This window comes from Centruroides vittatus, unplaced genomic scaffold (assembly GCF_030686945.1).
Source record: "Centruroides vittatus isolate TY-2023 unplaced genomic scaffold, ASM3068694v2 contig_799, whole genome shotgun sequence".
In the NCBI taxonomy this organism is placed as follows: domain Eukaryota; kingdom Metazoa; phylum Arthropoda; class Arachnida; order Scorpiones; family Buthidae; genus Centruroides; species Centruroides vittatus.
Window position 1 is genome coordinate 1957820 of NW_027122516.1, and position 12991 is coordinate 1970810.

Consider the following 12991-nt stretch of genomic DNA (forward strand, 5'->3'; position numbering starts at 1 on the left):
GGAGAATGCCTCTCGAGTGGTCTTTTATGGGAAATTGGCTCCTATTTAGGTGTTACTAACGTGAAGAAAACCCGAAAAACTCCACGTTGGCCAGGTGCGAACCCACCAACTACCAGTGTTCGGTAGTGGTAATTGGTAATTAGGTGGGCAATTACGAGAGGGAACGTCATCACCAGACTAGTTTACTGGGCGGACACTTATGGCATTGTATGTAGGACATGCTTATTTACATTATTTACACTGTGTCGGTGGTAATACCGCGATTTTTGTGATATTCTTAGTTTATTTTGCTTAAATTTAAATCTAGCTATGGCTTCTAAGAGAGACGAGGGCATCAAACGTAAACACCAGTACATATCGATCCAAGATAAAGTATAACTGTTGAAAAAATGGACCGTGAGTCTGTCAAAAGTAAAAAAAAAAAAAAAAAAATACTCATGTAGAAGTAAATTACGCGCGAGTTGGTTTCTACTGGTACAATAAGTCAAGGTCATCATTTAATACATCCCACTTCGCTCTAGGGAGGAAAACATAAGCCTTGTTACGTCTCATTTTTAATTGAAATTGACAAATAATAATTTGAAAAATTTATTAATTAATATCAGTATGTGTATTAATATATCAGGCTCATTCTGAAATCAAAACAACTCATTCCAATTTTTGGTATCATCTGCTTTGGTTTTTGAATTAAAGAAAGAAGGTAAATGGCTGTTGAATAACGGGAAAATTTACTTAAAAATATATCAGATTAACCGTCTTTACGTTCGAGTAACAAAAATTCTACGAGGAACGGAGGAAGGGGTAATTTGTGAAACAGTCGATCGTCCAGACCCTTCCACTTTAAAGACAACCACCTTCTGACAAATGCTCTGACTAAATGAGTCAGAGGAAGAGGTTTCCTCCATAATTCTTCCAGCCAAGCTCTGAAATAAGCATCATTCTTCCAGGATCGCGGTAATTGAGAAGGATGTAGTCGTTTACGAGGACGAATTTGAGCTCCAGCTCGTACCAGTAGCTGAAACATATCTCTATCCTCTCTCTCGATAGTCCAGTACAAAGGAGTACGCCCGACGGAGTCGTATAAGTCCAGTGGACTTCCGTGAGCGATTAAACCTTCGGCAATACGGTTCCTACCACCATATTTGGCACATAAGTACAAAGGGCACTCGTACCAGATTCGAGGAGCGTTTACATCAGCTCCCTTATGCAGCAGGAGTTTGACTAGATCATACCTACCTTCCTTAGTAGCGATATATAGAGGGAATTTAAGATATATATCAGAATGATCTAGTTTGATATGGGGTGACTCCAAGAGTAGCCAACAAATATCCAGACGGCTTAACCGGCAAGCTGTACACAAAGGAGGTTCTGTCCTACCTTCGCGGTCGCAACTTCCCAAATTAACATCCGCTCCCGCCCGAACCAATAAGCGAACTATTCCTTCGTTTCCTTGACAAACAGCGAGTCCTAGAGGGGTGGTGCCATCAAGTACGAAGTCCAGCTCGACGCCCGACTGGATAATCCTCCTGACAGTACAGGTATCCTGATTGGACACCGCTAAGAACAGGTCGCGTATATCGACAGAAATTGCCATACTGAATGGAGGAAGTATGTCGAACAGATAAGAGAAAACCGCATTGAAGTATCACCGTGTCTAAAAACAGCTGTAATGACGTATCAGATCCGCAAAGATAAGGGATTTCAATCTTTAAACATTGATAATTTCCACGTCAACATATTACGAACTGATTTACAGGAAACAATGCACAATACGCAAGCAGAAGTTAGTTAACAGGCGAATTATTCTAAAAATAAATTCTTGTTTTGACGATTAAATTTAGAACTGTCAGGGGCTTGAAAGTACTTACGCAAGTCATTACGTCAGCTGTGACCCTGCTGTTTGATCAAATTCATTAAATAAGCGCAAAACACGTGTTAAAATGGCAAATATAAGAGATAAAAATATACTTTCTATACGTCTTTTTATTATAAAATATATTTTATATTTTATATTTCCATTAGGAACAGACTTAACTTAAACACCATTAACACTAAGAGTATTATTTGAATTTAGATAATCATCAATATGAATAAAACAATAAAATGATTCATTTAGAGATAAATAAGATATAAAAGATAAAAATAAGAATTTAAAATCCACGAAAAGCTCAAATAAACAGGTTCACTTGAACTTTTGATTAGCGATACAATGTTTAAGACACGTGTTTTAAGATTTAAAGTCCAAAAATGTAGAACACAGCAATAGACCTTTGACATAAAAACATCGTCCAGCACCGTCCTCGTCATTCAAATCCGTGATATGCAGGAAAGAAGGCCTTCTACCTGCCTGCTAGGGCCCTTGCACCATCCAGCAAGTAGGTAAAGAGAGAGAGAGAAGGGCCCTAGCAGCTAAAATCAACAAGACCGGTGTATGATTGTTAGTAAGTTCGAATGCAGCCTGTTAAACACTAGTAATTTCACACTGACTGCGGTTCCTCACCATCAAAATAACCTGGATTAGTTCCTCATCACCTGCAAACGAATAAACATGAATGTAAATTCTACGGTTCCAGACTTATAGGACACCCTTGTAAGTGTGACGTTGCAGGAACGACCGATTGTTAAATTAAAAATATAAAATAAAAGATAATTAGAAAGAGTATCGTTTCCTATAAGGATATAACATGATTATAATCGACCATATTTATCAAATAAATAATCTTTTAAGAAATAAAGCGTGACAGATAGACAGACACAAAATAATTCCTGTATAATACTGTATTATGACTCTCTAGTCACGTGTAACGAAAATTAAAAGTAGTTATGTACTGAACTATGTTATTTATAACTAATTATGTACTGAAGCATGATATATATATATCATGCTTCAGTGCATAACTTGTATCCTATTATTAATAGAAAGCAAAGAAAATTCGATTTCTACGTTTAAATGGAACTAATATTTCTCGAATGATTCACGCTTATCGTTTAGATCTTTAACAAACACGTTTGAATAACAATTTCTATTTACTTTATAAACAATACAAAAGTCAATTACTATAAGTGGACGTAAATACATTTATCTACAATCATTATAAATTGCATTGACGGAGCAATTATTTTTATTAAGTGTTACAATTGCTAACAACTATAAGGATAATGCACCTGTAAGTTGTGTGTTGAGGCCAAATCGTCCTTACTTTGAATAAACCACACTCTGAAAGCCGTGCTTTTCGATTCTGAATGTGTACGAAAATAACTTCGGTAACTCGAGAAGCCTGTATTTTTGGAACGAGTCGACCTTTTCTAGAAGAATGAACGATTCGTAATTCGTTCGAAGTTAACCGTCGTTATTAATGAATTCTTTTTTAAAAATACATATAGAAGCTTTCGAAAATATTCGATTTATTTACAAGATTTTACACACAAGAAATTAGAGCAGGATCGTCGACCGCATCACTATTTTTAGTTGTCTGTCGTGCTCAGCATCCTCTCATCTGTCAACATCCTTCCAGAGTTATGGCCGTCGCTACTACAGCAGATTTGTTTTTGGCAGTTGTCCGCCGTGATGCAAAGGCAGTGGAAAAGATTATTCGATCGGGAGCTGATCCCGATCATCTGATAGCGGGTGCAACTCCTTTAAGCTTATCCGTCTATCGAGGGAATGCAGAAACTGTACGTGCATTAATTCAAGCAGGAGCAAGTGTAAATCAGAGAAGTCAGGATCACTTGGGTAGGATAGAACCACCTCTATGTTCTGCCTGTAGGTTGGGACATTTCGACATCTGTCAAATGCTACTAGAATGTCCGTCGATCGATCCCGATCGAATCGATTTTTTCGGCAAGACTCCATTATGGATCGCTGCCAAAGAGAGGAGGTACGACTTAGTCCAATTATTGATTCGGTGTGGTGCCGATGTTAACGCTTTCAAATGTTGGAGCGACTGTCCTTTATATTTGTGCGCTAAATACGGTGGAAGAATACGTATTGCCGAAGCTCTAGTAGTCAGGGGATGTCATCTAGATTACGAAGACTCGCGAGGACGTTCCCCTTTGTACTGGGCTGTAGAGAAGGAAGATCGCGAAATGTTCGAACTGTTGGTTAATGCAGGTGCACAAATACGACCTCGTTGGAGATTACACCCTTCCCGATTACCATCCGATTGGAGGAAAGACGAGAATTTCTATTCTTGGATAGAGAATTTACGGACGAGGCCTCTTCCTCTCACTCAAATTGTCAGGACAATCATCAGAAAGCGGTTATCGCTAGTGTGGAAGGGATTAGACGAAAGCTTGTTTATTAAACTACCTCTTCCACCTTTTATGATAGAATTTCTATTGTACCGAAATAAAGACAATTAGTTTATAACGTAATTAAATAATGCAATTAAAGCAAAATATATATTTTAAGGGAAGTAAATCTAAATTTATAATTTGCTTTCGTCACTATACATTTTGTATTATTCGATACATATATTATACAGTAATTAACGTTCCGCTATATTCTTCATTAAAAACTATAATAATAAATAAACTTTTATGTGTAAGAAACTTGTTGACGTGTGCATTTTCTTCGTATTGATAAAATAAGGATATTTTAACATTTATTCAGTCACAGGTTTTAGTTTTAAACGTTAATAAATGAAGCACCTTGATTATCAACAACGTAAAGACATTGACTATTCGACCATTATCTAAACTTTGTATAATAAAGACTTCTCTTAATAAAACTCGACATTCCTTTAACAAAATAATTTATATAGGCCTACATTACCTATAAAGCTACCCCCTCTTATTCTATCATTAAACCAAAAGAGATTTATAGGCTCGGGCCTTCACTAAATTAGATATTACAAGTAAATTAAAATATTAAACAATACCAGATCAACTGCATGAAAAGAAGGGTCATAAGTAAAATGGGAAACAGACGGTGATCAATAAAATAAATAACAATTAATTGTACAGTACGTATAGAGTATAATACATAGAGACCAGACTTCGACTATAGCAATAGTTGCATCGATATCGAACTCCTCCGCCATTTTTCTTCCAAATCTACCAGAATTCCACTTGATTCGAAGTGCATTTTAAGCTATCGAATTTGAATTTATTGAACTTTTAAGATATAATTTTATTTTAAAAAATCTACACGAAATAAAACTGAAATCGTGACAATAAGACTGATTTAAATATTCCACATATACGTAAACTGTACGCATCAATTGTTTTGAGAGTATTACGGACATTAACCTTTAAATTTATGAAATTCCTGTTAGAGAATTGATTGGAAACGTCTCCTCTGTTAGTTGTCAATATAGTATTATATTTATGTTAATTTAAATCAGGAAAGAGGAAGAATCCCCAGAGGTGTATAAACTATATAAATCAGGGAAAATGAATACAAATGTGTTAATCGTTTCCATATGCCAAAAAAAGGAGTTACTCGTAAGTGTATTTTTTTCACATATTTTAGCTTAATATCGTAGAAAATATATGATTATTCACAATTAATTATACTTCTCAGAATTATTTTATTGTTTTTGGGCTCAGGACACCTCGAAACGTCGAGAAATGCAAAAAAAAATTCGGGGGTAATTTCTGTATGTATGGGTGTTACCATGTAGGGGCACGATTTTGTTCGCCCTGTTTAAAGCTTAATAACTCTTGTGATTTTTGTGGAAAATTTCTAAAATTTTGCAGGAAGGTTCGTGTATTAGGGGGATTGAAGCTTCTATATTTTGGTGGTTAAAGGTCGACGGGGTGAGGAGATACGGGGGATCGTGTGTCGTATCTCGAGTAGTGTCGGACTTTATAACTTAAAGTTTTTAAAAATAGCCACCAAATGTTACCGGTAAAGCTAAGCAAGTGGTTGCTAGATTTTTTTAGTTGGGCTGTAACTCGAACCTATAAATTCCATTGTCGTCCGTCCGTCTGTCTATCTGTCCTTCCTTAATCTCGAGAACAGAATTAGACCGGCATGTCTCTATGCTAACAGGAAAAGTATGATGTGCAGGGGACAAGACACTACTAATTTGAGGTGGAGAGCAAATATTTTAAATTGATTTAGTTTAAAATATATGCTCTCCACCTCAAATCAATAGATAAATCAATATTATTGATAATATTCCAAGAGAATAAATACTGTATGTCAATATTTTATACATAAATAGCAATGTATTGCATTCAAGAGGTCCTAAAATTCATCACTTTGATTAATTGCTAAATCAATAAATTCTTTTCGCTTACCTATTACTTATGTATAATAATTAGGTTCCTGTAAGTGTATTATAGCGAACGATACAATAGAAAATTACTGTTAATGCACCAAACGTATTATCTATTATACAATAAGTAATGATGTTAATTTACGTTTCTTTCCAGATGAACATGTGTTATTGCGAAGAGTCAACCCGTATTATAATTCTACTCGTGCTACTTGTTGGAGTTAAAGCAAATACAAACCATACGAAATTGTCAGATGCCAATAACCAGTTTGCATTTGAACTTCTGAAAACCTTCCCCGGTGGGAGGAATGTCGGTTTCTCTCCTATTGGTATCTACGTGTCTCTGGCAATGGCTTATGCCGGAGCAACGGGAGAAACCGCTCAACAATTGAACACCTCACTTCATTATCACAAGACTGAAATGACACGAGAAACTTTCCATCAGTCTTTTAACTCTTTGTTTGATTTATTAAAAAGTGATAGAAACGGAAACCGAATGGAAATTGCAAATGCAATTCTATCCGAAGACGGGTACGAAATTTCGCCCAAATATAAGCATTTAGTAAAGGAAAATTACCATGCATTTTTATCTAGAAATAATACAAATGCTGTACGTAATGTAAATCGCTGGATTTATAGAAACACGAATAGAGGAATCCGCAACACACTAAAAGAATTTTCAAAAGATTCGAGGATGATGCTGATAAATGCCGTTTACTTCAAAGGAACTTGGGCACAAACGGAACGGAACGATTGGCTTAATTTAAATGTATTTTACAATTATGGTAAGGAAGTACGTTTAACTCCAATGGTAAACTTAAGAGGAAAATTGGGTTATGGAAATTACCAAAGTAATATCGAAGCAGTTAATTTACCTTTCAGGGGTGAACAATACGAAATGTTTATCATACGACCATTCGGGAATTATTCATTGAGTGATGTGGAAAATCAAATTGACTACGATGTGTTTGAAGATATTAGGAAAAGCTTAGATGTTAAACACGTAGATATAAAATTTCCACGATTTAGAATGGAAAAGGCGAGCAAATTGAAAGAGAATTTACAATATTTGGGTATAGAAAATACGTTTTCTAGAAGAGCAAGTTATTTCGATATCAACTCGAAAGACGATTTCTATATTTCAGATATTTTACATAAATCGATCATCGAGGTAAACGGAAAAGGCACTAGACTTTCCCTTTCGACGATCGTCGATTCGTTTTTAGACAGAAGATCTAATGCCAAATATATTAAAATGGTCGTCGATCATCCATTTATGTATTTAATTCGAGAGAGGAATACGGGAATGATTGTGATGATTGGACGATTGAGCAGCTTATAATTATCATTTTTTAAAGCGTTTGATTGGAAAACGAATTTTGCTGTAAGAGATCACATTCATGTCTCGACCCTCCCTTTTGTCTGACGTAGACCCTTCTAGTTAAGTCTACTCTTTCCTGCGCGGAAGTATAGCTAGGATGATCGCTAGGAAACCCAAACATTCTCTAAAGTCGAAGGGGTGGGGAGATAGATGGGATTCACTTATCACCAGAGGGGTCGGACTTAATATACACCTGATATTTAAACTGTTGTAACACTTTATAAAAGTGTTATAATAGTTTAAACATCCGGTGTTGCCCAGTTTTTAATATTTTTGAGGTAATCTTTATTTCATAAACACTACTTTATATATAATCTATATATATATAATCGAGACGAGTTGATAATAATAATAATAATAATAATCAGTGCAGAGCCCAAACGGTTAGGAGTTGAAAGTTGAAATTTGGTACACAGTTAGGGTACGTCACGAGAACGCACGCTAAGAAGGGATTTTTCTAAATTCCTCCCCACGGGGTAGAGAGACAAAATTAAGGCTTCCATCAACAATGAAAGTGTTAAGTAACAATGGAAGTGTCAACAATGAAAATGTCAACAATGGAAGTGTTACGTAACAATGGAAGTGTCAACAATGGAAGTGTTACGTAACAATGAAATTGTCAACAATAAAAGTGTTACGTAACAATGGAAAAGAGTTTAATATGGAAGAAATTGAATATGGAAATTAAAAGCAGAAGGCTGTAGTGTCGAGGAAATTGCTGTTTTAATGAACAATCATTACCAATATCTTCTAAACATTTATGAGGAAGGGCCAAAATCACATCTCAGGGGGATGGTAATTGTACTGTTCATCTTGCATCACAACAGAATAAATCATCTTGTCAAATTTTGTGTGAAAATGGATTTAAAATATCAAAAAACACTGTTCATCAAAGAATTTCAGCAGCTCCACGTATGAAATTTAATGCCTTTTAAAAAAATAAAAACATGCATTATCTATATTTTTGGGACAAACTGTAATTCTATGCTAACAATATTTAATCTCATAGAAGCTAAAAACGGTCCAACTATGTATTAATGTATCTTTAAAATATAAAGGTTTGGTGTGGTTATATTAAAACATTTTGAACTTATTAAGTCTCTGCTAAAAGTACGTCGATTATTATCAGTTACAGTTATGGTCCTATCACCTCGAAAATTCATTGCCCCATAGAGATACTATATGACATCAAGCAAAGACCACGGCAGACACTGCCAGGTACTGGAGAGACGATCCAAGAACAAAGCAATAGATGGCGATTGTTTGTTCTTGTGTTTTATCCGTTCTTTTTCGCTTCTACAAGGTATTTTCTGTTAGGCGCACGTCATACTGTTTTTATTTTTGACCACTAGGCCTAAATTCCGTTAGGCATCAGAGAGAATAGATATTATCACTGTAATACCTTTGTATATCGAAAACGAAGTCATCGATTCTTATTTTTACATTCCCTATTAAATAACAGAGAAAAAGTATGGAGATTGGTCAAAAAAATGATCCCCCCCGAAGAATTTTACATTTTTTGGGGTTAGGGGACCTTGAAACGTTGAGAAATGCAAAAACATTCAGAGTTTTCTTTTCTGTATGTGTGGATGTTAATGTGTGTAGTTTGTGTGTGGCACGATTTTGTTCATCCTCTTTGAAGCTTAATAACTCCTGTGCTTTTGGCGAAAATTTCAGAAATTTTGCGAGGAGGATTGTTTGTTAGGGGGATCAATGCTATTAAATTTTGGTGAATAAAGGTCGACGGGGTGAAGAGATGGGGGGGGGGGTCGTGTGTCATATCTCGAGTAGGGTCGGACTTAATGACGATTTTACTCGTTACAACTTTTTATAAACTCATCTCTACCCTCAAAATTGAGCTTTTTGATTACATAAAACTATGATTTTATTTTTTCGGAATATCAAAAAGAAAAAGTTAATTATATGTAACAGTAACAAAAAACACCCAAAAGGGTAAAATGGATGGTTGCAAATCTAACTGTAGAAATGAGAAATAAACTGTTACCACTTCCAAAAGATGCATTATAAGCAGGATGGTTGAAGAAAATTGCTACAGATTTTAGTGGAATAAAGAATCTATTATGTGCATCAAGCATTTTACAAAGGATGATATCATCAGAAAAGATAAGCGTATATTGAAAGGTGAAGTAAAAGAATACTTGAAAGAAATTCTAAAGTTAAAGTCAAATGCCATAACAACAAAGTCCTGGAATACCAAAATATTTAAGTGAAAACTCAATTGGAACAAAACGAAGAAGACTCTCTTCGAGAAGAACTCTGAGGAAGTTTGAGTCATATAAGAGCTACATAGAAACAATAGAGGTAGGACATTTGTAGCTATTACCATCTTATATGACTCGAACTTCCTCAGAGTTCTTCTCGATGAAAGATGCAAAGTTTACAATACAAAATTAATATAAAAAATGAAACACTACAAAAGATACTGCAAAACGTTTTCCATCCCACAGCACTAAATTGGTCACATGACCCTCTCCTAATCCCCTACGCGCTCTGGTTTGTCTTTCTCGTCGCCTCCCCTAGTATAATCGTGACGTCAACAACAAAGACGAGATCGTTAAGAGTGACCAGAATCTCATTTGTCTCTGGAAAGCGAGTTTCGTCTCTCGTTTTGACGTTACTCGTCTTTGAAGGGAGAGGCGAAAGATAAGTGACCAGAATACGGCCCTGGTCTTGCCTCATATACAGGCGTCTGCTTCTTAATGTCAGTTCATCATAATGATACGTTTCGTGGGAAAACGTTAATTGGTAGTCCATTTCTTATTAGATTAAATCAAAAAATCATAACTTACGACGTCAAACCCTAATCTTTCAGCACGCATTTAAACACAACTAAAACAATCAAACGTATATAGGAGAGAGTCGCTTAATGGCGCCAGTTTTGTGAATTGTACTGTAACCCTTAAATTTCTTTGTTATTACTGAATGTACAAAACGTAACACGCATGTAACTGATCTATGCCGTGCAGCATGACACCGTGGTGTAAGTATAGGCTACACCAGGGGTTGTCTTCAAAAGTCCTCATGTAGTCCACTCGTTTGAAATGTCCTTTTTGACTTTGCAATTTCACTATTTGTACCACCCCAGACGACACAGATTTAATTGTCTCATTCTGGAAACAGAGTTGATCGAAATTAACCTACTGACCGCAATAAACTCCCAACGACTGACCACAAAATTCTGCTCAACAATAAGAACACCTACTAGGCTCTTATCAGACTTTCAATAAATATAAACCAAGCAACCATCGTTGCCTATCACTCTAGGACCTAGGGCTAGACCCGTCACCTTCCTCACATATTTCTTACCGTTTTTATATGCCCCGTATTACCACGTACATTACGCTGTCACTGCTATTTAAACCCCTTTGTATGAGCTTGCAAAGAGCTCATGATTGCTTCTATGTTTGGACCTGTATTGCAAATCGCAAGCGGTAAGTTGCAAAGTCACTCATCCCATCACCCTATCTCTCGTAAAATAAATACTGTTAGTATCCATCAAGTGCAATCTCTCATCTTGCTCACTTTAACTATGTACAGTACATACATTTGTTGGGTAACAGGTTCTATACAATTCAACATATCCACGCCAAACTTAGTATGAATATTATTCTTTGAAATCCTACTTCAAACACCCTTAAAACCCACTCCCGCTTAACTTTAGCCCTAGCAAATTTTTCGTCTTGAAATTTCATTATTGCACAAGTAAATACTTGGGTAAATAAATGTAGGCCCCACCAAGACCGTTTTTTTAATCACCCTCTCCCCACACCCTCAAAAAATCGAGCAAAGCCTGCACACGCAGCTAGTGTATTATATTACTAAAGTTTTAATTAACTGCGGTTATTTGCTGTAGAATAGTAGGGTAATTGAGGTTTCTGTGAATCCCGGGCCCAAGAAATTTCACCCTCTTTTTCACTAGAACTCATCGAAATTGTAGAATCAGAGATAAATTACACGTATTTCATGATACTCCTACAATATACCGCCTTTAAACAAATACACGAAATGCAATTAATATTCATTTCATGTATATTCATGCACGACCTTAATTCTTTAAAGTTGGTGTCGTGATGGCTTAAGGCAATCTGCCAAGGGACTTTATTTGTAATAAAGCTGGCCCCTATACATACGAAGAATATTCAGAAAACTGCACGTTGAGGCGTAAACTCCCAACTTGTTTGAAGCTTAATAACTCCTGTGTTTTTTGTCGAAAATTCCTGAAATTTTGCAGGGAGGTTTGTTTATTAGGGTGATTCACGCTATTAAATTTTGGTGGTTAAAGGTCGACGGGGTGGGGAGATAAAGAGGATCGTGTGTCAGTTATCTTGAGTAGGGTCGGACGATTTTACTGGTTATTAGCATTTATAACATTTTATAAAACCCGTTCCTATCCTCAAAAATTAAACTTTTTACCATTTTTAAAAATTTAAAAGTTTTTAGTAATAAAATATCATAACAGATGGCGCCACACACGCAGCTTTATATGCTGTCGGGGAAAGTTAAGCAACTCGTTACTGGAATTTTTCGTTCAAAGTAATGATTTTCTCATTAATAATCACGTTTTAACAGCCAGGTAAGTGGGCCATGTTCCAATTGCGATAGCAATAATGTGTATTTGTGAACTTTATATTGATATTTATTTTAATTTATATATATGTTACAGTAAAAACCCGTTTTTAGTTAAAACGCGTTTTAACTAGTCGAAACTAGTTTTTACCGGATGTCATTGTTAAAACCCGTTTTGTCTAGTTAAAACTAGTTTTAACTCAAATTCATTTTTGACTAGCAGTAAATTCTAGTTATAACAATGACATCCAGTAAAAACTAGTTTCAACTAGTTAAAACGGGTTTTTACTATAACATATATATATATATATATATATAAACATATTTACTTGTAAATATGTTAATTAATATATTTAAAAATGAATAGTCATAATCTATCGCATTTTTCATTTTATAAAAAAGTATACGTGTCTTTACAACAGATGGATTTAAACGTGTCGAGGCCCTAAGCTACCATGTACAGAAGGCCCTACATTCTTCATTAAATAATACTTGTTAATATATTAATTCTTTTGAGATTGGAGCGAGGCCCTTTCTGGCACGAGGCCCTAAGCTGTAGCATGTTTAGGCTATAAATCCAGCCTTAACGTTTAACCAAAATGGCAAAAATCTCCATGTCTTTCGGTGACATCAATTGAGATATGAAAATAGGTTAATTTTATTTAAATATCCGAATTTAGTATGATAATTTGTTTACGTCTTTAACACGCGATAAACGTTCAATTCACGTATATTTGAAACTTAATTATTTTTGTATTTATTAAGGGTTTAAGTTTCACGATGCGAATTCAGAAAACTT

General features: G+C 35.4%; 3 protein-coding genes across 3 annotated transcripts; 2 read left to right on the forward strand and 1 right to left on the reverse strand.

Moving 5' to 3' along the window:
- Nucleotides 1-666: 666 nt before the first annotated feature.
- On the reverse strand, nucleotides 667-1757 carry LOC136981882 (ankyrin repeat and SOCS box protein 13-like). Its single transcript, XM_067278257.1, has one exon. The coding sequence runs from the start codon at nucleotides 1592-1594 to the stop codon at nucleotides 749-751; it is 846 nt and encodes a 281-aa protein (XP_067134358.1). The 5' UTR covers nucleotides 1595-1757; the 3' UTR covers nucleotides 667-748.
- Nucleotides 1758-3519: 1762 nt separating this feature from the next.
- LOC136981967 (ankyrin repeat and SOCS box protein 13-like) lies at nucleotides 3520-4362 on the forward strand. Its single transcript, XM_067278391.1, has one exon. The coding sequence runs from the start codon at nucleotides 3520-3522 to the stop codon at nucleotides 4360-4362; it is 843 nt and encodes a 280-aa protein (XP_067134492.1).
- A 2025-nt stretch (nucleotides 4363-6387) lies between these two features.
- On the forward strand, nucleotides 6388-7566 carry LOC136981968 (intracellular coagulation inhibitor 2-like). The gene has a single exon (XM_067278392.1). The coding sequence runs from the start codon at nucleotides 6388-6390 to the stop codon at nucleotides 7564-7566; it is 1179 nt and encodes a 392-aa protein (XP_067134493.1).
- The last annotated feature ends 5425 nt before the right edge of the window (nucleotides 7567-12991 follow it).